The sequence below is a fragment of the Tauraco erythrolophus genome, chromosome 6, assembly GCF_009769465.1.
Source record: "Tauraco erythrolophus isolate bTauEry1 chromosome 6, bTauEry1.pri, whole genome shotgun sequence".
NCBI classification, from domain to species: Eukaryota; Metazoa; Chordata; class Aves; order Musophagiformes; family Musophagidae; genus Tauraco; species Tauraco erythrolophus.
This window is the reverse complement of record NC_141470.1, coordinates 8,685,170-8,700,008: the sequence shown is the minus strand read 5'-3', so window position 1 is coordinate 8,700,008 and position 14,839 is coordinate 8,685,170. Positions and strand designations below refer to the sequence as shown.

Here is a 14,839-nt window from a genome sequence, read left to right as displayed (position 1 = left end):
TAGAAGTAGTCCTGCAAGTGTTGAAAGGAAGGAAATTAGAACCTAACTTTGTGCTGACCTTTGGGTTTTTTCTTCTATTATTGTTAGTGATGCTTTAGAGTATGTATTTTTTAGCTCTAATTCAGATTTCTTTTAAAGTCTGATTACATATGCTTTAAATACAGTCCAAGTGATAGTACTTTGCTTTATTCAATTAAGGTTGACTTTAAAATAGCGTTCTGCATGTTTCACACTGTAACTCTCTTAGTCGCAAAGGTGAGTGGAGGAGCCAGACGGGACACTCAACATTGCCATGTGGATACTGTTTGCCTTTGCAAGCTTATAAATAGAACTCTGTATTCATGGAGAGAATTCCATTTGCTTAAAAGAAAGCGTATCGTTAACATCGTTGTTTGGGAGGTGGTTTAGAGTGAGAAATGTGTGTGTCTTTTATAGGGTCTCTAAACGTTTTGTAGAAACCTTAAGGATGTTTTTGAAGCACAGAAATGCGTGTTGGTTTTTTTTTTTAAATCTCAGAAGCTGCAACTGTACTACTGTTTTAACAAACCACTAATCTAATCAGCAGCTGTATAACTCTTCGACATTCAGGCCTCAGCAGAGGTGAATAGGTGATTAAACCATTTCAAAACCCAGCAGAAGTTTGTGAAGTTGTTAGACTGTTAGACCGATTCAGTTTCATCTGTTGAGCTTTGCATCAGGATCCCTGAAGCACACAAGTGTTTGCTGATTCTCTTATGTAGTTAAGCCGCGGTACCAGCATCACCCCTAAGATGGATGCCTTTGCTTCAGTGTGGGTGATGACGAGTGAGTCGCAAAAAAAAAAGTGGCTTAAAAAAGTGCTGGAGCGAGTCCAGAGGAGGGCCACGAAGATGATTTGAGGGCTAAAGCACCTCTCCTATGAAGACAGGCTGAGAGAGTTGGGGCTGTTCAGCCCGGAGAAGAGAAGGCTCCGGGGCGATCTTATTGCAGCCTTCCAGTACCTGAAGGGGGCCTACAAGAAAGCTGGAGAGGAACTTTTGACAAGGGTGTGTAGTGACAGGACTTCTTCATTCTGAGGGTGGTGAGGCACTGGAACAGGTTGTCCAGAGAAGTTGTGGATGCCCCATCCCTGGAAGTGTTCAAGGCCAGGTTGGATGAGGCTTTGACCAACTTGATCTAGTGAAAGGTGTCCCTGCCCATGGTAGCAGGGTTGGAACCAGATGATCTTTGAGGTCCCTTCCAACCCTAACCGTTCTATGAATCTACGATTCTACGATGCAATGATTCTACGATATACACCACCAGCCAGCCATCGGTTTCACGAAGGCACCAAGAGCACACCCTCGACCACAAGCTGGGAGGCCGGCACCGAGGGAGCCGATAACATCTCACGGGATGGGATCTCAAGGAGCAAAGCATCCGCGTGTCACGCCACCCGATTTTCTGTTTGGTGAGGGTTTGCGGGGGCTTCTGTCTGCTTGGTAACGGGAGCCCCTGCGAGCCCTGTCCTGCCGGGAGGGTCTGCGGTCCGTGGGTGTCCGTGGGTGTCCGGGCTGCGGTTGCCCGGGGCAGCCGTGAGTCACTGAGCCGGAGTGGGGCCGGCGGGCGTGTCTGTGACGCGCTCTGGCGCCTGTGACATCACCGGGACGAGTCCCCGTGGGGGCCGTGACCAGGTGGGCCAGCGGGCAGCGCAGCCCCAGTCCGTCCTGGGACAGCGGTGAGTGCACACGCGGGGGAGGTCGGGCTGGACGAGGGCCGGGGCAGAATCGCGGCCCCCGGGGGTGGGTTCTCGCCCCGCACCGAGGGCCCGGCCGCTCACGGGAGCGCCTGGGGCAGGGCACGGTGCCGCCGCTGCCGCCGGGGCTGGGCGCCGGCCTCGCTGCCTCCCCGCTGCCTCCCAGCTGCCTCGCTCCCTCTCCTCCCTGCTCCCAGCTCCCTGTGGCTCCCGTCCACGCTTGCCACGCCGCCGGCTCCCTCCCTCCCAGCCCCACTGACTCCCTTCTCTCCCTCCTGTAGACCATGTTCGCCAGAACGTTCCTCGTGTGCCTCGCGTGCCTCGTGTGCAGCATCATCCTTGCCACACATGTGGTCAGTGATGAGCTGGGTGAGACCACGCGTGAGCGCGTGCAGCGGTGTGCGGAGCAGCTGAGCCAGCAGATGACTCAGCTGCTGGAAAAGATGGAGCAGAGGCTCCAGGAGCTGCGGAGCCAGGGGCAGAGCAGCTTTCCCTGGGGAGCCCTGCTCTTTGCTGCCTTGCAGCAGTGGCAGTTCTGGGCTATTGCTGGAGTCCTGGTCCTGCTCTTCGGGCTCTGCTGGCTGCTCCAAAAAAGGAGGCGTGAGCCTGACTGGAGCAGTGAAGAGGACAGCTCTAGCAGCGACACAGATCAGGTAGAGGACGAGGAAGAAGACGACGACAGTGATGACAGAAATCACCTGCGAAGGCTTTTAGAGGAGCGCATACAGTGGCCAGTTCAGAACCTGGACAAAGATTGCCAGTTAGTGAATGACCTGGTAGGCGCCTTCATCTTTTTCTTCCGATACCTCTTGTCGAATAGTTTCTTCCCAGTGCTGCAACCACCTATCGGTGTGGGCAGTGCCTTCGAAGGCTGGAGTCCCTGTGAGGAAGACAAAACCTACCGCATGCTCGTGCCCCTCAAGCCCCCCCGTGGGCACGCCTTCCATCCGGAGCTGAGTGATGCGGGAGTGGGGCCAGCAAGGAACTTCCGCATTCGTGTGGAGCAAGTGTGCACCTGCACAGATGAGCAGCTAGCGGAGAACATGCTGTGCTTCGTCCACCACCCTGAGGAGGAGCTGAGGAGAAATCAGGAGCCCAGACTCCGAGACACCCTCTGCAGCGGCTCCTACCTAAACGTGCACAAAACTGCCATCTGGCTCCAGAACCTTGTGAGGTTGGTCTGGGCGTCCGTGCCTCAGTCGCGTCACTACAAGATGGAGGTGCTGCCCACCAGCCGCTCCTGCAAGCTGCAGCTGACAAATGCCTTCGGGAGAACCCTCTTCATTGAGATGATGCCTGGGGTGCAGCAAGGCGACTCGGACATTTTCCTGAGCAGCTGGAGTACAGAGGACACCTTCAACCCAGACACGATGTGGCCGGAGAGCTACGCTGTGGCAGAGGTGAAGTTCTTCAGGCACGTGGCCACATGGGCCCCGCGCAACAGCTGCCACCTCAAATGCCTGCAAGTCTGTGCTCACATCCTGGAGGGCACCGCCTTTTCCACCTCTATCTTGAAGACTGTTGTGATGCACCTCCTGACCATTTTACCCGTGTCAAGTTGGTGCAGGAGGGATTTCCTGCCGCAGCTGCAGAATATCATAGGGTACCTGCGCATCCGCCTGGAGCAGAAATGCCTCCACCACTTCTTCTTTGGCAATGAGAAAGTGCCCGAGGAGATAATCTTGCCCCCAACCTTCCGAACGGCGGAGCCGCTCAACGTCTTCCAGTGTCTGGCGCAGGATCGGGCCGCCCACATTAGGGCACTGTGTGACTTCCTGAAGCTGCAACATCGGCTTCTAGGACTGCTGTGCTAGAGACAGTGAAAGAGGTCTTCAGGCACTGCGGTGGTTGAGCCCAGCCAGTAGCTCAGCAACCACGCTGCCGCTCGCTCCCTCCTCCCCCTTGGCGGGATGGGAGGAGAAAATCGGAATAAATAGAGTGAAACGCGTGGGTTGGGATAAGGATGATTTAATAAAACAGTGAAAAAAAAAAAGAAAAACGAGTAATAACAGTGATAATATTCATAAAAAGAGAGCAGTACCAAAGGAGCGGTACAAATGCTCGGCACGCCGACCGCGGAACCCAAAGCTGGAGTCCCTGCGCAGCCCGGCCCGCTGGCGATGGGTGAGGATGTGAAACGCCCCTCCCTCGGTGAGCTCCCTCAAATTATATCCTCCGGGCATAATTATATCCTCCGGGCATAATGATATCCTCCGGGCAGGAGGCAGGTGGTATCCAATGGCCCTCTGACTAATTGGGGTCAGTTGCCCGAGCTGTGCCCCCCTCCCAGTTTCCCTGTGAAAAGTTCACTCTGTCCCAGCCAAACCCAGGACAGACACAGAGCTGTGTTTGTGGGGCTCTCAGTTGACAGCAGATGACCCCCTCATACAGGAGGGAAAAAGCAGGGAGAAGGCGGGACACGGAAAGGAAAGACACAAGCCTGTGTGGCAGCCCTCTCCCAAGAGCGGCCGCTCTCTCCTCTCTCTCATTGGTGTCCCCAGCACAGCAGCCCCTGATGACTACAGTGGCGACCAAGATGACTGTCACCCTGCTTTGCCCTCGCACTGGCTGCGGCCAGTATGGCATTTCACACGGGCCCGGAAATTCTTGCTGGCAACTCTGGCGGTGCAGGGACCAAGCGAGGGGCACCGCTCATGTGCCTCCGTGTGTTCCCTGGGCTCCGGGTGGAGAATCTACTCATCCTAGGCACTCCCCAGGGAGCTGGTGCTGCAGAACCGAGCACGCAGGCCGTGGAGAAGACGCTGCTCAACTGGCAGCGGGAATTGCTGCCGCAGCTTTCCGCCACAGCAAAAGCACGCTCTGGGCTGTGGGACCCGATGCAGCTCAAGAGGCCGTTGCAAGGAGGCTTGTGACAGAGACTCCCATTACCGCCTGGGCAGCAACCGCCCCTGGCTCTTTGAGAGCGTCCGTTCCTTCTGGGAGCTTTACTCCGTGCAGAGTTGTCAATAAACGGCGTGTTGGAACAAACGCTGCGCCTGCCAGTGCCTGTGCAGCACAGGACAAGGGGCAACTGCCTAAAACGGAAAGAGGGTAGATTTCCAATCTAAGGGAGAACTTCACTCTGAGGGTGGTGAGGCACTGGAACAGGTTGCACAGAGAAGCTGTGGATGCTCCATATCTGGAAGTGTTTGAGGCCACGCTGGAGGGGCCTTTGAGCCACCTGGTCTCAAGGAGGAAAGTGGAGTTGGAACTAGATGATCTTTCAGGTCCCTTCTATCCAAAGCAGTCTATGATTCGGTGTTCATGGGTGACTGATAGGAAGGTTAATTAAATGAATGAACCTAAGGAAAGACTCCAAAAAAGTTCTGGTATAGTGTTTAAGGATCTAGTTTGTGGAAAAAAACAAGTTCTGCTTAAAAACTGTCATGATAGAAATAAAAAAACCCTTCCAACTTGACTGAAAAGGTTTTGGTGTTCGCAGTTCTATAGGAAAAATGCGCTTGCAGCCCAGAAAGCCAGCAGTATCCTGGGCCGCATCCAAAAAAGTGTGGCCATCATGTCGAGGGAGGGGATTCTGTACCTCTCCTCTGCTCTCGTGAGACCCCCCCTGCAGTACTGCCTTCAGCTCTGGGGTCTCCAACACAAGAAGGACATGGAGCTGTTGGAGCGAGTCCAGAGGAGGGCCACAAAGATGATCCGAGGGCTGGAGCACATCTCCTATGAAGACAGGCTGAGAGAGTTGGGCTTATTCCCGGTCCTGAGGGAAGTGGCAGATGAAGTTGCTAAGCCATTATCCATCATATTTCAGAAGTCATGGCAATCTGGTGAAGTTCCCACCAACTGGAAAAGGGGAAACATAGCCCCCCTCTTTAAAAAGGGAAAAAGAAGACGACCCAAGGAACTACAGGCCGGTCTGTCTCACCTCTGTGCCCGGCAAGATCATGGAGCTGATCCTCCTGGCGACTGTGCTAAGGCATATGGAAAATAAGGAGGTGATTGGTGACAGGCAACATGGTTTCACTAAGGGCAAATCGTGCCTGACAAATTTGGTGGCCTTCTATGATGGGGTTACAGCATTGGTGGATAAGGGAACAGCAACTGACATCATCTACCTGGACTTGTCTAAAGCATTTCAGCTCTGGAGTCCCCAACAGAAGGACATGGAGGTGCTGGAGCGAGTCCAGAGGAGGGCCACGAAGATGATTTGAGGGATAAAGCCAAAATATTTGGTTTTCCTTTAGTTGTTCTCGGCTTTCTAGTATAACTAGAAGTAGTCCTGCAAGTGTTGAAAGGAAGGAAATTAGAACCTAACTTTGTGCTGACCTTTGGGTTTTTTCTTCTATTATTGTTAGTGATGCTTTAGAGTATGTATTTTTTAGCTCTAATTCAGATTTCTTTTAAAGTCTGATTACATATGCTTTAAATACAGTCCAAGTGATAGTACTTTGCTTTATTCAATTAAGGTTGACTTTAAAATAGCGTTCTGCATGTTTCACACTGTAACTCTCTTAGTCGCAAAGGTGAGTGGAGGAGCCAGACGGGACACTCAACATTGCCATGTGGATACTGTTTGCCTTTGCAAGCTTATAAATAGAACTCTGTATTCATGGAGAGAATTCCATTTGCTTAAAAGAAAGCGTATCGTTAACATCGTTGTTTGGGAGGTGGTTTAGAGTGAGAAATGTGTGTGTCTTTTATAGGGTCTCTAAACGTTTTGTAGAAAAGGATGTTTTTGAAGCACAGAAATGCGTGTTGGTTTTTTTTTTTAAATCTCAGAAGCTGCAACTGTACTACTGTTTTAACAAACCACTAATCTAATCAGCAGCTGTATAACTCTTCGACATTCAGGCCTCAGCAGAGGTGAATAGGTGATTAAACCATTTCAAAACCCAGCAGAAGTTTGTGAAGTTGTTAGACTGTTAGACCGATTCAGTTTCATCTGTTGAGCTTTGCATCAGGATCCCTGAAGCACACAAGTGTTTGCTGATTCTCTTATGTAGTTAAGCCGCGGTACCAGCATCACCCCTAAGATGGATGCCTTTGCTTCAGTGTGGGTGATGACGAGTGAGTCGCAAAAAAAAAAGTGGCTTAAAAAAGTGCTGGAGCGAGTCCAGAGGAGGGCCACGAAGATGATTTGAGGGCTAAAGCACCTCTCCTATGAAGACAGGCTGAGAGAGTTGGGGCTGTTCAGCCCGGAGAAGAGAAGGCTCCGGGGCGATCTTATTGCAGCCTTCCAGTACCTGAAGGGGGCCTACAAGAAAGCTGGAGAGGAACTTTTGACAAGGGTGTGTAGTGACAGGACTTCTTCATTCTGAGGGTGGTGAGGCACTGGAACAGGTTGTCCAGAGAAGTTGTGGATGCCCCATCCCTGGAAGTGTTCAAGGCCAGGTTGGATGAGGCTTTGACCAACTTGATCTAGTGAAAGGTGTCCCTGCCCATGGTAGCAGGGTTGGAACCAGATGATCTTTGAGGTCCCTTCCAACCCTAACCGTTCTATGAATCTACGATTCTACGATGCAATGATTCTACGATATACACCACCAGCCAGCCATCGGTTTCACGAAGGCACCAAGAGCACACCCTCGACCACAAGCTGGGAGGCCGGCACCGAGGGAGCCGATAACATCTCACGGGATGGGATCTCAAGGAGCAAAGCATCCGCGGGTCACGCCACCCGATTTTCTGTTTGGTGAGGGTTTGCGGGGGCTTCTGTCTGCTTGGTAACGGGAGCCCCTGCGAGCCCTGTCCTGCCGGGAGGGTCTGCGGTCCGTGGGTGTCTGTGGGTGTCCGGGCTGCGGTTGCCCGGGGCAGCCGTGAGTCACTGAGCCGGAGTGGGGCCGGCGGGCGTGTCTGTGACGCGCTCTGGCGCCTGTGACATCACCGGGACGAGTCCCCGTGGGGGCCGTGACCAGGTGGGCCAGCGGGCAGCGCAGCCCCAGTCCGTCCTGGGACAGCGGTGAGTGCACACGCGGGGGAGGTCGGGCTGGACGAGGGCCGGGGCAGAATCGCGGCCCCCGGGGGTGGGTTCTCGCCCCGCACCGAGGGCCCGGCCGCTCACGGGAGCGCCTGGGGCAGGGCACGGTGCCGCCGCTGCCGCCGGGGCTGGGCGCCGGCCTCGCTGCCTCCCCGCTGCCTCCCAGCTGCCTCGCTCCCTCTCCTCCCTGCTCCCAGCTCCCTGCGGCTCCCGTCCACGCTTGCCACGCCGCCGGCTCCCTCCCTCCCAGCCCCACTGACTCCCTTCTCTCCCTCCTGTAGACCATGTTCGCCAGAACGTTCCTCGTGTGCCTCGCGTGCCTCGTGTGCAGCATCATCCTTGCCACACATGTGGTCAGTGATGAGCTGGGTGAGACCACGCGTGAGCGCGTGCAGCGGTGTGCGGAGCAGCTGAGCCAGCAGATGACTCAGCTGCTGGAAAAGATGGAGCAGAGGCTCCAGGAGCTGCGGAGCCAGGGGCAGAGCAGCTTTCCCTGGGGAGCCCTGCTCTTTGCTGCCTTGCAGCAGTGGCAGTTCTGGGCTATTGCTGGAGTCCTGGTCCTGCTCTTCGGGCTCTGCTGGCTGCTCCAAAAAAGGAGGCGTGAGCCTGACTGGAGCAGTGAAGAGGACAGCTCTAGCAGCGACACAGATCAGGTAGAGGACGAGGAAGAAGACGACGACAGTGATGACAGAAATCACCTGCGAAGGCTTTTAGAGGAGCGCATACAGTGGCCAGTTCAGAACCTGGACAAAGATTGCCAGTTAGTGAATGACCTGGTAGGCGCCTTCATCTTTTTCTTCCGATACCTCTTGTCGAATAGTTTCTTCCCAGTGCTGCAACCACCTATCGGTGTGGGCAGTGCCTTCGAAGGCTGGAGTCCCTGTGAGGAAGACAAAACCTACCGCATGCTCGTGCCCCTCAAGCCCCCCCGTGGGCACGCCTTCCATCCGGAGCTGAGTGATGCGGGAGTGGGGCCAGCAAGGAACTTCCGCATTCGTGTGGAGCAAGTGTGCACCTGCACAGATGAGCAGCTAGCGGAGAACATGCTGTGCTTCGTCCACCACCCTGAGGAGGAGCTGAGGAGAAATCAGGAGCCCAGACTCCGAGACACCCTCTGCAGCGGCTCCTACCTAAACGTGCACAAAACTGCCATCTGGCTCCAGAACCTTGTGAGGTTGGTCTGGGCGTCCGTGCCTCAGTCGCGTCACTACAAGATGGAGGTGCTGCCCACCAGCCGCTCCTGCAAGCTGCAGCTGACAAATGCCTTCGGGAGAACCCTCTTCATTGAGATGATGCCTGGGGTGCAGCAAGGCGACTCGGACATTTTCCTGAGCAGCTGGAGTACAGAGGACACCTTCAACCCAGACACGATGTGGCCGGAGAGCTACGCTGTGGCAGAGGTGAAGTTCTTCAGGCACGTGGCCACATGGGCCCCGCGCAACAGCTGCCACCTCAAATGCCTGCAAGTCTGTGCTCACATCCTGGAGGGCACCGCCTTTTCCACCTCTATCTTGAAGACTGTTGTGATGCACCTCCTGACCATTTTACCCGTGTCAAGTTGGTGCAGGAGGGATTTCCTGCCGCAGCTGCAGAATATCATAGGGTACCTGCGCATCCGCCTGGAGCAGAAATGCCTCCACCACTTCTTCTTTGGCAATGAGAAAGTGCCCGAGGAGATAATCTTGCCCCCAACCTTCCGAACGGCGGAGCCGCTCAACGTCTTCCAGTGTCTGGCGCAGGATCGGGCCGCCCACATTAGGGCACTGTGTGACTTCCTGAAGCTGCAACATCGGCTTCTAGGACTGCTGTGCTAGAGACAGTGAAGAGGTCTTCAGGCACTGCGGTGGTTGAGCCCAGCCAGTAGCTCAGCAACCACGCTGCCGCTCGCTCCCTCCTCCCCCTTGGCGGGATGGGAGGAGAAAATCGGAATAAATAGAGTGAAACGCGTGGGTTGGGATAAGGATGATTTAATAAAACAGTGAAAAAAAAAAAAGAAAAACGAGTAATAACAGTGATAATATTCATAAAAAGAGAGCAGTACCAAAGGAGCGGTACAAATGCTCGGCACGCCGACCGCGGAACCCAAAGCTGGAGTCCCTGCGCAGCCCGGCCCGCTGGCGATGGGTGAGGATGTGAAACGCCCCTCCCTCGGTGAGCTCCCTCAAATTATATCCTCCGGGCATAATTATATCCTCCGGGCATAATGATATCCTCCGGGCAGGAGGCAGGTGGTATCCAATGGCCCTCTGACTAATTGGGGTCAGTTGCCCGAGCTGTGCCCCCCTCCCAGTTTCCCTGTGAAAAGTTCACTCTGTCCCAGCCAAACCCAGGACAGACACAGAGCTGTGTTTGTGGGGCTCTCAGTTGACAGCAGATGACCCCCTCATACAGGAGGGAAAAAGCAGGGAGAAGGCGGGACATGGAAAGGAAAGACACAAGCCTGTGTGGCAGCCCTCTCCCAAGAGCGGCCGCTCTCTCCTCTCTCTCATTGGTGTCCCCAGCACAGCAGCCCCTGATGACTACAGTGGCGACCAAGATGACTGTCACCCTGCTTTGCCCTCGCACTGGCTGCGGCCAGTATGGCATTTCACACGGGCCCGGAAATTCTTGCTGGCAACTCTGGCGGTGCAGGGACCAAGCGAGGGGCACCGCTCATGTGCCTCCGTGTGTTCCCTGGGCTCCGGGTGGAGAATCTACTCATCCTAGGCACTCCCCAGGGAGCTGGTGCTGCAGAACCGAGCACGCAGGCCGTGGAGAAGACGCTGCTCAACTGGCAGCGGGAATTGCTGCCGCAGCTTTCCGCCACAGCAAAAGCACGCTCTGGGCTGTGGGACCCGATGCAGCTCAAGAGGCCGTTGCAAGGAGGCTTGTGACAGAGACTCCCATTACCGCCTGGGCAGCAACCGCCCCTGGCTCTTTGAGAGAGTCCGTTCCTTCTGGGAGCTTTACTCCGTGCAGAGTTGTCAATAAACGGCGTGTTGGAACAAACGCTGCGCCTGCCAGTGCCTGTGCAGCACAGGACAAGGGGCAACTGCCTAAAACGGAAAGAGGGTAGATTTCCAATCTAAGGGAGAACTTCACTCTGAGGGTGGTGAGGCACTGGAACAGGTTGCACAGAGAAGCTGTGGATGCTCCATATCTGGAAGTGTTTGAGGCCACGCTGGAGGGGCCTTTGAGCCACCTGGTCTCAAGGAGGAAAGTGGAGTTGGAACTAGATGATCTTTCAGGTCCCTTCTATCCAAAGCAGTCTATGATTCGGTGTTCATGGGTGACTGATAGGAAGGTTAATTAAATGAATGAACCTAAGGAAAGACTCCAAAAAGTTCTGGTATAGTGTTTAAGGATCTAGTTTGTGGAAAAAACAAGTTCTGCTTAAAAACTGTCATGATAGAAATAAAAAAACCCTTCCAACTTGACTGAAAAGGTTTTGGTGTTCGCAGTTCTATAGGAAAAATGCGCTTGCAGCCCAGAAAGCCAGCAGTATCCTGGGCCGCATCCAAAAAAGTGTGGCCATCATGTCGAGGGAGGGGATTCTGTACCTCTCCTCTGCTCTCGTGAGACCCCCCCTGCAGTACTGCCTTCAGCTCTGGGGTCTCCAACACAAGAAGGACATGGAGCTGTTGGAGCGAGTCCAGAGGAGGGCCACAAAGATGATCCGAGGGCTGGAGCACATCTCCTATGAAGACAGGCTGAGAGAGTTGGGCTTATTCCCAGTCCTGAGGGAAGTGGCAGATGAAGTTGCTAAGCCATTATCCATCATATTTCAGAAGTCATGGCAATCTGGTGAAGTTCCCACCAACTGGAAAAGGGGAAACATAGCCCCCATCTTTAAAAAGGGAAAAAGAAGACGACCCAAGGAACTACAGGCCGGTCTGTCTCACCTCTGTGCCCGGCAAGATCATGGAGCTGATCCTCCTGGCGACTGTGCTAAGGCATATGGAAAATAAGGAGGTGATTGGTGACAGGCAACATGGTTTCACTAAGGGCAAATCGTGCCTGACAAATTTGGTGGCCTTCTATGATGGGGTTACAGCATTGGTGGATAAGGGAACAGCAACTGACATCATCTACCTGGACTTGTCTAAAGCATTTCAGCTCTGGAGTCCCCAACAGAAGGACATGGAGGTGCTGGAGCGAGTCCAGAGGAGGGCCACGAAGATGATTTGAGGGATAAAGCCAAAATATTTGGTTTTCCTTTAGTTGTTCTCGGCTTTCTAGTATAACTAGAAGTAGTCCTGCAAGTGTTGAAAGGAAGGAAATTAGAACCTAACTTTGTGCTGACCTTTGGGTTTTTTCTTCTATTATTGTTAGTGATGCTTTAGAGTATGTATTTTTTAGCTCTAATTCAGATTTCTTTTAAAGTCTGATTACATATGCTTTAAATACAGTCCAAGTGATAGTACTTTGCTTTATTCAATTAAGGTTGACTTTAAAATAGCGTTCTGCATGTTTCACACTGTAACTCTCTTAGTCGCAAAGGTGAGTGGAGGAGCCAGACGGGACACTCAACATTGCCATGTGGATACTGTTTGCCTTTGCAAGCTTATAAATAGAACTCTGTATTCATGGAGAGAATTCCATTTGCTTAAAAGAAAGCGTATCGTTAACATCGTTGTTTGGGAGGTGGTTTAGAGTGAGAAATGTGTGTGTCTTTTATAGGGTCTCTAAACGTTTTGTAGAAACCTTAAGGATGTTTGTGAAGCACAGAAATGCTTCTTAAGAGAAATTATAAGGGTTTAACCAAGCAGATGGTGCTTAAAGCATTCTGGAAGGTCTTAATTTTCTTTTGTGAAGACGGATCTCTGAGTAGCGTTTTGTTTTATCAAATAGATACATGAACTCAGGAAAAGTCTGCATGGCTTAAAAAAATTCTGTAAAAATGTCAGAATCAGATGGTTCATCCACAGGCTGTGATGCCCTTTGATGTATTGTGATTACTTTCTTTCAAATGTAAAATAGTTTTCTATTTCGCACTATAAATTTAAACCTATATGTGTTAGGTGTCCACTCCTGGTTTTGTGTATGCGTTTGTCCATGTATTTGTATGTATATATTTGTGTGTAAGTTTAAATTAAAAACATTCTTTATATAGAGAGTCAGATAGGTATTTCTGTGTATATGAGAACATAATGCAATCTTCAAAAGTAGCTTAAAGATGCCAGAATGTCAGCAGTTGATTCACTGAAAATTATAATGGCTAAGTTTCTCTGGATGTGCCAAGGACACTTTTCTCTTTGTAGTATTGATTTGCTGATCTTATCTTAGGTATTAAAACTTCCAATCTTTCCATGTCACTCTCAAATTATTCTGTTTGTGGCAGATTTTGTAGTCCTTATGTAAGATTATTTTTCAGTTGAGTCCAGTGAAGTTTTGCTCATTTACTGAAGAAGAAAATTTGATCTTAAATTTAAAGTATTTCAGAATAGCACTAAGCTAGAAAATCCACATTTTCAAAATTATATTCAGCAATTGTCTCAAGTCCTAATTTATGGAAATGCATCCCTTTAGTCTTTATTAAAATAGTATCTAACTGCCATCTTTAATTTTGACAATGAATCCCTGTTCTGCAAGAACAAGCACCTTTATATATAAGGATTTTATGCCAATTTTATTTCATTGAGAAGCAGTTTACTGGGACAGTATAAAGTAACAAATAAACCAGTAAAATAAGGTTTCAGTGGGAGACCGAGGGATGTGCTGTGAAACAACGGACATGGTACGCTTCAGCCATATGGCTTTGGGTGTTGTGCCACTATGAGGTGTGAAAAGGGATTAGGGGAGCTTTTCTTATGTAGAAAAAATCCTATGTAGAGAAAAATTGCATAGACACAATGAAAAGCCAAAAATTGAAGCATCTTTGTAAGAAATAGAATAGCCATTAGCAACTTTGTTCCATTTGGATGTGTGTTCTTTTTGGTTCTTTACTTGTGTTTTAAAGGTTGTATTTCCTAACAAGCAAGACGATAGAAAAAGTTGTGATAAAAACAAGAATGTTTTCCTGTTGGGGTGAATGCAAGTGATAGGATTCTCTTTTCTTAATTTCCAATTTGTCAGTTTCTGATAAGAAACTGCTCTCTGTTTAAGTTATTGTACATGGACAGCAAAAAAAATACTGTATGCAAGAGACAGTAAAAGAGTTGTGTGAAACAAAATTCTCAGGAGACACATGATGATGCCTCGCTTGATGGCTAGCTGTGGCTTCAGCTTGGCCTAAATGAATGAGTAGGAGCAGATGGATGGTCAGTCAGCCTCTCTGCTTGTGCGCTGCTACATCACTTCTGTAGTCACAAAGGCCAGATGAACCCAATAAAGTTTCTGAGGTAATTCCCATGTATTAAATCAAATGCTTGCTATGCTGTAAACTTCTCATTTTTTCTGCTGCATAGAGTCTGTAGGCAGATTAAATTTAATGGATTTTTCCCCCCCTCCCTGAATTCCCAACAGCATAATTTGTGCTTTTTTTAAAAAAAATCTTTTCTTGCTGTGCATTTGTGCGTTACAGTCATGAGCTTTTGTGTATTTGGCCAATTTAGGCACTCAGCATTTAAACTGTAGCTTTTATGATGATGAACTTGTAAGTCTTAAGAGAAAAGTAGTGGAGATCTCAAACCTGAGAGTTAAGATCTCTTAATTTGTCAAAATTGGACCTAACTAGCTCAAGGAAATATTAGCACCCAGGCATGAAATCCATATCCTGTAGCTATTCAATGAATACTGATTAGTTTTGGATAAAAGGTGTAACCTGCTATTTACCAGCGCTTCCTTCCCATAGTGATGACCATCTTGTTGAATCAGGATGGGGATTCACTAAAATACCTAATGGGGCAGCAATTCTTACTATGAAATCCATTTTTTTGCTCTGTTTTACAATACTGTCATATTACTTTCACTTTACAAGAAGATAAAACATGGCATGGAAATTCACGGTGAAGAGAACATTATTTTTAGCAGAAACGTAAATAAAATTATTTAGCAAAGAATCAGCCAAACTCAGAACTTCCGAGACAGATATAAGGATGCAGCAATTCTATACTCTTCATGAATGGCATCTGCAAAGTCCTCTTACTTATACGGTACACCTCCTCCTTGGTATACTCTACAGAATCTGAATTTATTTCTTTTTTAAGCTTCATGCTGCTCCTTTAAGCATCATTTCGACATCACACAAGAATCGGCTCACTGAATTGATT

General features: G+C 50.4%; 3 protein-coding genes across 3 annotated transcripts in view; all 3 read left to right on the top strand.

Annotated features, from left to right (window-relative positions):
• The window catches only part of CHID1 (chitinase domain containing 1), a 192,907-nt gene that overhangs the window by 109,732 nt on the left and 68,336 nt on the right, over nucleotides 1–14,839 (top strand). The window lies entirely within an intron of this gene.
• On the top strand, nucleotides 1,999–3,528 carry LOC147528507 (inositol 1,4,5-trisphosphate receptor-interacting protein-like 1). The gene has a single exon (XM_086612789.1). The coding sequence runs from the start codon at nucleotides 1,999–2,001 to the stop codon at nucleotides 3,526–3,528; it is 1,530 nt and encodes a 509-aa protein (XP_086468915.1).
• On the top strand, nucleotides 7,934–9,463 carry LOC147528506 (inositol 1,4,5-trisphosphate receptor-interacting protein-like 1). The gene has a single exon (XM_086612788.1). The coding sequence runs from the start codon at nucleotides 7,934–7,936 to the stop codon at nucleotides 9,461–9,463; it is 1,530 nt and encodes a 509-aa protein (XP_086468914.1).

What these genes read in the sequence shown, in the direction of transcription:
- LOC147528507 (XM_086612789.1), top strand. Translation starts at nt 1,999, where the DNA reads ATGTTCGCCAGAACGTTCCTCGTGTGCCTCGCGTGCCTCGTGTGCAGC.
- LOC147528506 (XM_086612788.1), top strand. Translation starts at nt 7,934, where the DNA reads ATGTTCGCCAGAACGTTCCTCGTGTGCCTCGCGTGCCTCGTGTGCAGC.